The sequence below is a fragment of the Pelmatolapia mariae genome, linkage group LG23 (genome assembly GCF_036321145.2).
Source record: "Pelmatolapia mariae isolate MD_Pm_ZW linkage group LG23, Pm_UMD_F_2, whole genome shotgun sequence".
NCBI classification, from domain to species: Eukaryota; Metazoa; Chordata; class Actinopteri; order Cichliformes; family Cichlidae; genus Pelmatolapia; species Pelmatolapia mariae.
Window position 1 is genome coordinate 50,941,522 of NC_086246.1, and position 8,206 is coordinate 50,949,727.

At 44.8% G+C, this 8,206-nt stretch overlaps 1 protein-coding gene across 1 annotated transcript; it reads right to left on the reverse strand.

The window, feature by feature from the left end:
- Window positions 1-4,087: 4,087 nt before the first annotated feature.
- Window positions 4,088-5,848, reverse strand: LOC134621419 (claudin-7-like). The gene is made up of 4 exons (XM_063467904.1): window positions 5,248-5,848; window positions 4,871-5,035; window positions 4,660-4,738; window positions 4,088-4,581 (listed from the first exon to the last, which is right to left on the reverse strand). The coding sequence occupies exons 1-4, from the start codon at window positions 5,447-5,449 to the stop codon at window positions 4,419-4,421; spliced, it is 609 nt and encodes a 202-aa protein (XP_063323974.1). The 5' UTR covers window positions 5,450-5,848; the 3' UTR covers window positions 4,088-4,418.
- Window positions 5,849-8,206: the final 2,358 nt, after the last annotated feature.

Genomic DNA, 8,206 nt, shown 5'->3' on the forward strand with positions numbered 1-8,206 from the left:
ATGAGCTAAACTAGAGCTGTATACATTTTTACTATATGCTGTGAATACAATATTCTGATATTAAGATGATCTTTGAAAGTAAGTCAATTATTTCAATGGAAGAAATAATGTAGATGTCAGTAAGCGTATAGTGCACCTGCACCTCACTCTTGTTTATTTCATGGCAGTGATTACCTGCTAATAACCATTGTTTACACAAACATAGTCCAATAGCAGCTCTGCACTGCCTGCTGTGAAAGTCACAAAGCAAGAGCATCAACTATTACTTAAGACTGCACTGTAATGAGTTCACTGTACTCTAATGGCCTCTCCTATCAGCAGGGCTCAATCCAACAGAGCACCTTCAGGATGCAGTCATTTGCATCATGGATCTACAGCAGCTGTGCGATGGTATCGTGCTACTACGAACCAAAATGTTTTCAGCACCTCGTTAAATTTTAGCCACAGAGAATTAGGGCAGTGATTAGATATGACGACTGCTTTCTTTCTGTTATTCTTTTGCTGACAGTTCAGGAAGGAATCTGTGCGGCACACAGCCACTCCCACCAGAATCTGCATCCACTTAAATCCACACCCGCGTTTTGTTATGTTTCGAGTGAGGAGCGAGATCATTTGTTTCCACAAATTAGAAACTCACTAATGGAGCAAATGTGTATTTGCCAATAATCAATTTCACTCTTCTCTCCGAGTGCAAATGATCAAATCAAAGCATGTATTTATCCTTCGATCTTCCTCTTGTATATTTGCCCACACAAATGTTCACGTGGTGCTTATCTTAAATGGTTGGTTTTACACACTAATGACTATGTAATGCAGACTGAATGGAAGTAGGTTTCTTACTGTCGTTCCATAATTTGTCTAGTCTGAGAGCAACCCTGTCAACGCTTCTGGTGTACAGTAATGGATTTAATGACAGTGTATGAAAGGAAGGAAACTAATACACTGGAGAAAACACACTCATTACTTGTACACTGTGGCGTTTAAGATAACTGCTGCCTGGATACAGCAAACTCTTATGGACTTATGCCTTTTATATTCAACCAAATTGTTACGGCCGAGAGGGCCAGGCTGTGGGTGTGGACTCAAATGCAGACACAGAGGGAGGCAAAACGGGCGTGAACACAGTGCTTTATTTACAGTGTCTAGTTAATTTACAAAGCAGGAAGCTATGAGTGCTATGACCGGAGGATGCTATGAACTGTGGGAGCTATGAACTGAGAACTATGAGGTCAAACTATGAACATGAAACTGAGTACTATGACTGGGTGCTAGATTTCATGGACGGATCCTGGGAATGGAAAAAGGGGCAGTGGCTTGGATGGAGGTACGCAGTCACTATAATGAGAGGAGACAAGTAGTCAGTGGCAGTCTAGTTAAAATGTCATGCGAGGAGGGGGTGTCCAAGGGGTTCCGGGTGAGGAGTGTCCAGAGAGGGTCCAGAGTATACTTGGAGCGAGGGACTTGGCAGGGAGGCAGGCAGGTGTAGTCCAATGATGGAAAGGAAGCAACCAGATGACAGAACCAGCGTCCAGGCGGAGATGTGAGTAGCTTAGCTTGGGAAGTGTGACTGCCAGGTGAGTCCTATGGCAAAGAAAACACGGTGAGGAGAAAAGCAGTAGTTAAGGGCTCTCACAAGGGCTTGGTGGCCTAGCACTGACGTGAGTTAGCAGAAGATCTGGCAGAGGTCTGTTGTGAATGCTGGTCTTATATGCTGGTGGCTTGACTGGAACCAGGTGTGGAGGCTGATTGGAGTCTCTGCCTGAAGGTGGAGCCCAGTGGAGTGGAAAAACCCCGCACTCACCCAGACCATGACACAAATGCAGTTTATGTATGTTAAAGCAAAGTCTGAACACATGTTAAACTTACTGTGTTTATTTTACAGCTGTGGTGGTTAGCAAGCAGACTGAGTATTACTAAAAACTGGAATCTGAATAATATTTTAAATTATGTGACCACAGTTGCTCCCAGACAGTAAGAACAGTGACTGACAAAACTGAATCAATAATGACATATATTACAAAGTTACAAAATGTAACAAAAAAATTATAAACATCCCCGTATATAACATAAGTTCAATTTATATGGTTGAAATTGAGGCGCCCTCTTACCAAACTGTAAAGCTTGTTATTTTCTCTGCAGAGGATGTACACGATGAAGGATGTGCACGATGAAGGATGTGCACGATGAAGGATGTGCATGATGACGGGTGTGCACGATGAAGGATGTGCACGATGACGGGTGTGCATGATAACGGGTGTGCACGATGAAGGATGTGCATGATGACAGGTGTGCACGATGAAGGATGTGCACGATGCCGGGTGTGCACGATGACGGGTGTGCACGATGAAGGATGTGCATGATGACGGGTGTGCATGATGACGGGTGTGCACGATGAAGGATGTGCACGATGCCGGGTGTGCACGATGAAGGATGTGCACGATGACGGGTGTGCACGATGCCGGGTGTGCACGATGAAGGATGTGCACGATGAAGGATGTGCACGATGACGGGTGTGCACGATGAAGGATGTGCATGATGATGGGTATGCATGATGAAGGATGTGCACGATGACGGGTGTGCACGATGCCGGGTGTGCACGATGAAGGATGTGCACGATGAAGGATGTGCATGATGACGGGTGTGCACGATGAAGGATGTGCATGATGATGGGTGTGCATGATGAAGGATGTGCACGATGACGGGTGTGCACGATGAAGGATGTGCATGATGACGGGTGTGCACGATGAAGGATGTGCACGATGACGGGTGTGCACGATGAAGGGTGTGCACGATGACGGGTGTGCATGATGACGGGTGTGCACGATGAAGGATGTGCACGATGCCGGGTGTGCACGATGAAGGATGTGCACGATGAAGGATGTGCATGATGACGGGTGTGCACGATGAAGGATGTGCACGATGCCGGGTGTGCACGATGCCGGGTGTGCACGATGAAGGATGTGCACGATGACGGGTGTGCACGATGAAGGATGTGCACGATGAAGGATGTGCACGATGACGGGTGTGCACGATGAAGGATGTGCACGATGACGGGTGTGCACGATGAAGGATGTGCACGATGAAGGATGTGCACGATGACGGGTGTGCACGATGAAAGATGTGCACGATGACGGATGTGCACGATGAAGGATGTGCACGATGAAGGATGTGCACGATGACGGGTGTGCACGATGACGGGTGTGCACGATGAAGGATGTGCACGATGATGGGTGTGCACGATGAAGGATGTGCACGATGACGGATGTGCACGATGAAGGGTGTGCACGATGAAGGATGTGCACGATGACGGGTGTGCACGATGAAGGATGTGCACGATGAAGGATGTGCACGATGAAGGATGTGCATGATGACGGATGTGCACGATGACGGGTGTGCACGATGAAGGATGTGCACGATGAAGGATGTGCATGATGACCGGTGTGCACGATGAAGGATGTACGACTGCTGCAGTGTGACTGTTCATTAGATGGAGGAGCTGTACAGCGAGACGGCCACGGGCAGGAATCATTTCCTGTGTCACTCAGTGGTGCATTTGGGTAATCTCAGTCTCTCGCTGAGCGTGCTCCTGTGACTGGCCAGCACGTCATGGAGTGGGTGGGATGTATTGTCTAGCATTGTCCTTATCTTGGACAACATCCACCTCTCTGACACCACCTTAGCTCCGTCCCCTCAGCATTCCTGCAAATCAGTTTGAGTTTGTTGCCACCTGTGACACTTAACCTGCTGCCCCAGCATGCAACAGTGTAGAGGATGACGCTGGCTAGACTACAGACTACTGAAGAGTACGCAGCTGATAAATGATGCTTTTGTATTGTTGATGTATAGCACAACCTCCAAATTCTCCCTCCATTAAGAATACAGTGTTGCAGTGGCTTCATGGTCGTGGGTTTTTTTTTTGTTAGCATCTAATAATAAATAAAAAACTTAAATAACTTCATATAAAGTTTCTGTCTTCACAAAGGCGCCTTTTTAAAATGTTCAAGCTTTAAATATTATTTATCAAACACAGGAAAAGCCAGACGAGAAAAAAACAAAAACAAAATAATTTTATTTAATTATGCAAACAATAAAAAAACCTGACAAGTTACAAAATGAATCACATACTTTACACACAAACAGATCTAAAAGTACAACAGAAAGTACAATGTCTGCACTTTATGGCCACACTTTAAATTATGAAAGCAAATCTTATTTAAAGCTTATTATAAACTTGATGATTTTATAAGTGTACAGGAGGATGACAGGGTCCTTCACAAACATAAACCTGTAATTACAGAAGAAATTTCAATGTTGAACCTTCACATCTTTACTGTGGGAAAAAACACACGACGACCGATCCTGATATGACCTCATTATTCAGTGAATGTAGAAAGTTTTTTCCTCTTCTTTGCTTTCAACTAGACGTAGTTGGACTTTGGATCACTGGTGGGAAGCAGGCGGCTGGAGCTTATGGACATTGAGGACATGGTCGTGCATCTCCGACAGCTCAGGAAAGCACCGCCAGTCAGAGTGAGGAGTCCACCGCCCCAGCTCACAAACACGGCATTACCAAACTCAGATCTGCCGGAGAGAGCAAATAAACACTAACTTAGCACGTTGCTTACAGGGTTTATGTGTGACGATATGTGTCAGCTGTACCTGATTAGAGGAGGCGAATGATAAAAGTTCTGAAGAACAACTTTGACAAACCAGGAGGTGATGATGATGGTCAATAAACCTAATCACAGAAAGCACATGATATTGTCCAACATTGCAGCTGACAATCATTTTAAAAGCCCATTGTTATGAATACATTAGTCGTCTCTCCACTCATTTAATTTTGGTTTCATGTGTTTAGATCTGAACGCACCTGAGAGCATGAACATGATTCCTCCGATCATCGCTGTCACAGATTTGCTCTGCGAGGCACCGTCCATGAAGTGGGTGCACTTCATCCCCACTGTGGAGACGAGCATTGCCAGAGCAGAGAGGAAGAGGCTGAGTGGCAACGCTATCCTGGTTGCTTGAATCTCATCTAAAGGAAACAGAAGCACAAATATGGGAATGTTTGCTAAACCGTAAATGTAGATTATACATTAAATATCAGTTTTAGAATATTTTTGCTTGCAAAAGCTCAACAAAAAGCTGGAAGTAATTCCACACAAACATTTTTACTTTGTCAAAAAGAGAGACATTTCTGACTCATTACAGTCCCTTGTTGTAAGCTGGGGTGCAATCCAAACCTACCTGGCAGTTTGATAAAGGAATGGTAAATTTCACAGGTGGCTCTGTCTTGGACTCCACCACAGGACATCCATAAGCCCTCATAGGAGCGGTGGTGTTCCTGGACCAGCTTCTTCCAGTCCACCATAACAGTGGCGGCAGCAGTCGCACCGACTCCGACCAGGGAGAGAAAAAATCCGAGCAGCTGTAATCCAGATGCGGCCATCTTATCCGGCAGAGGAGTTAACTTAATCGACGAGTCCTGAAACTTCTTTGGGAATGCCCAAATGATCTGAAATGGTGATGAGTGCTGCTGAAGTCAGTAGTTGCTCGTAGTGGCTCAGACCGTTATGCGTGAGCGCTGCTGCCTCCTGTTTTTAAAGTCCAAGATGCGTCACGCTCTAGATCCCTTTTGCCTCCTGCAGCCGTTGATGGGAAGAAAATGTTCCAGGAAGTCTTATCTTGCTAATTAACTAATGATGATAACATAGGTCACACTGACTATCCTAAGGAAAGACCGCCACAACATGTTTGAACAAATAGGAAAAAGACGTTCTGAGTCCCACGAGATCCATTAAAGAGGATCTTTCAACCAAACATTTGAACGTCAGCGTCCTCATTGTCATTCCTTTCCTCCGTTTAACGCAGCAAGCTCGCACTTACGTGAACAAACTCTTCATTTACTTCAGCAGTTACCAAATTATCTGACCATATTTGGTTCACAGGATGCCTGTTTGTTAACATTTGCATTGCCTGTTAGATTAGATCAGGGTCCAGCCTTTCCTGAAATAAGCACAAACATTTTGCAGCAATTAAAGTTACAGATTCCATCTGAATGTGCCACTTAACTTATTTATTATTCTTGTTTTCTTTCCAGCATTGTTAAGTTTTACTTGCAGGGTCTGCTTGAGTCAAATCTTACTTCCAAGGAAGTTTACTTTGTTGTTGCCTGCAGGCAGAAGATGTTGGTGACAGTACCAGGAAAGATGTTTTTGTGCCACATGACTTTTTACATTACTTATTTTTATTTTTTAACAAATTATTGCACCAAGAACTCGACACAACGGTCCGCACAGTTTGACACTTTTTAACTTTTTAACCTTTCTTTAACAATGTAGTCAGTCGAGTTTTGCTTGGAGCATCAAGCTGAAGATTTCATTGTTTTTACCATGTTTCAAAATCTGTCTTCATGCTAACGTTCCTGTACGCAGACAGACCCTCCACTATGATAAAGTACACAGGACTGGTATTAGCTTTTTAACATGTTTATAGCCTCATACTGTTTTCTATTTTGTGGTGCCTCAGAGCAGAGGCGGAGGCAGACATTTGAAACACCCGGGGCTTAGCCTTTAGGGCTTAGCCCTAAAGGGTAGTATGCATGTGGGATTTGGGGGGATGGGGGGGCTAACCCATCCTTCATAACGTAGTGGGTCTTGGGAAGGGTCACAGTATGGCCCGTGCACTGCTCCTGCCCTCCTCGTGCAGGGAGGAGCTTCATTTCCCTTACCTAACCGGCCAGTGCCTGCCGTGTACCCGCTGGTTCACCAGATTGACCGAGGCCTACTGCCGAAGCCACTTACGGGCCCTGCTTGGTTGCCCCCCACCCTCAATTACCTCCGACCCCAAGTTTGGACCCAAAATTTATCCCCTATGCCAATTCGGCCCTAATTACACTATCCCCACCCCAGGATCCTGATCCTAACCCCAACCAGCCTCAATCCTGGCCCTAACCCCAAGCCCAATCCATGGTGAAGCCCTGACCTTAACCCCAGTGAAAAAACCCCAAGTAAAACTCAAAATGATGCATGAGCACAGCCTGAAGAAGGCACAACACCGCCGAAAGCTAGCGCAAGCCATGCATCATCAATAAAAATGTTTTGTTTGTTATTTTAGTTTGTTATTTTCGGGGGAGGTTTATTTGCTGTTTTTTCATTTTCTTGTTTATTTACCGCCTAAAAAAACAAATTTAAAACCAAAAATTTGGAATTCATGAAAAACAACACGGAGACTAAAATTCATTGGACAAATACAAACTTTATTAAAAGCACAATAAAAAAAACAGTTGATTAAAAACTTTAAAAGCAATTTAAAAACCTGTAAGAAAAGCAATATTAATACAATTTGATTAAAAACAACAATAATAATAAAAATACGGTACTTACCTGGAAGCCTAAATGAGGAAGGTACTTACCTGATACGGAACCGGAGAGTAACGGACACGGAAGACGGAGTGGCGATAATGTAGTGGGTCTTGGGAAGGGTCACAGTATGCCCGTGCACCACTCCTGCCCTCCTCGTGCAGGGAGGAGCTTCATTTCCCTTCCCTAACCCTAACCCTAAACAGGACGGGATGTCAAACCAAGCAGGGGGTGCCATGAAAACAAAGAAATGTAAAGAAAGAAAAACAAATAAGACAAGGAGAAAAACAAGAGAAACAGAGAAAGCAACGAAGACAAACAAGTAAGAAACTAAGAAAGAAATTTTGAAAAACACAAATAGAAAACCTAAAAGAAGGAGGAGTCAACTAAAAGTATAAAAGCCAAGAGAGGCAGAACAGAACACAAACAGACAGAAACACATTGGGCCAGCCTGAAGAAGGCGAAACTACGCCGAAACGTCGCGAAGGCCCAATGAAGTGCACTAAACCCTAGAAATGGGTAATTTTTTGAACCAGGGCAGGGACACCACCACCCAGCCCCATCGATGGCCCGTGCACGCCAGGCTACCAGCTTGCTGGTGGCCTGTTTCTTACTCACACCTAACCCCCCTAACCCTAACCCTAGTCGTCGGACGAGGTGGGGAGGGTTCATTGTGTTCTCTTTCACAAACCCTAACCCCTAACCCGTTGCCGAAGCCATTTCCATTCCTTATCTGGTTACCCCTTACTTCTATTCTGCATCTCGCTCAGGATGCCTAATTGAATTCCTCTGACCCCTTATTTGGACCCCAAATTTGATCCCCAATGCCAATTCGTCCTAACCTA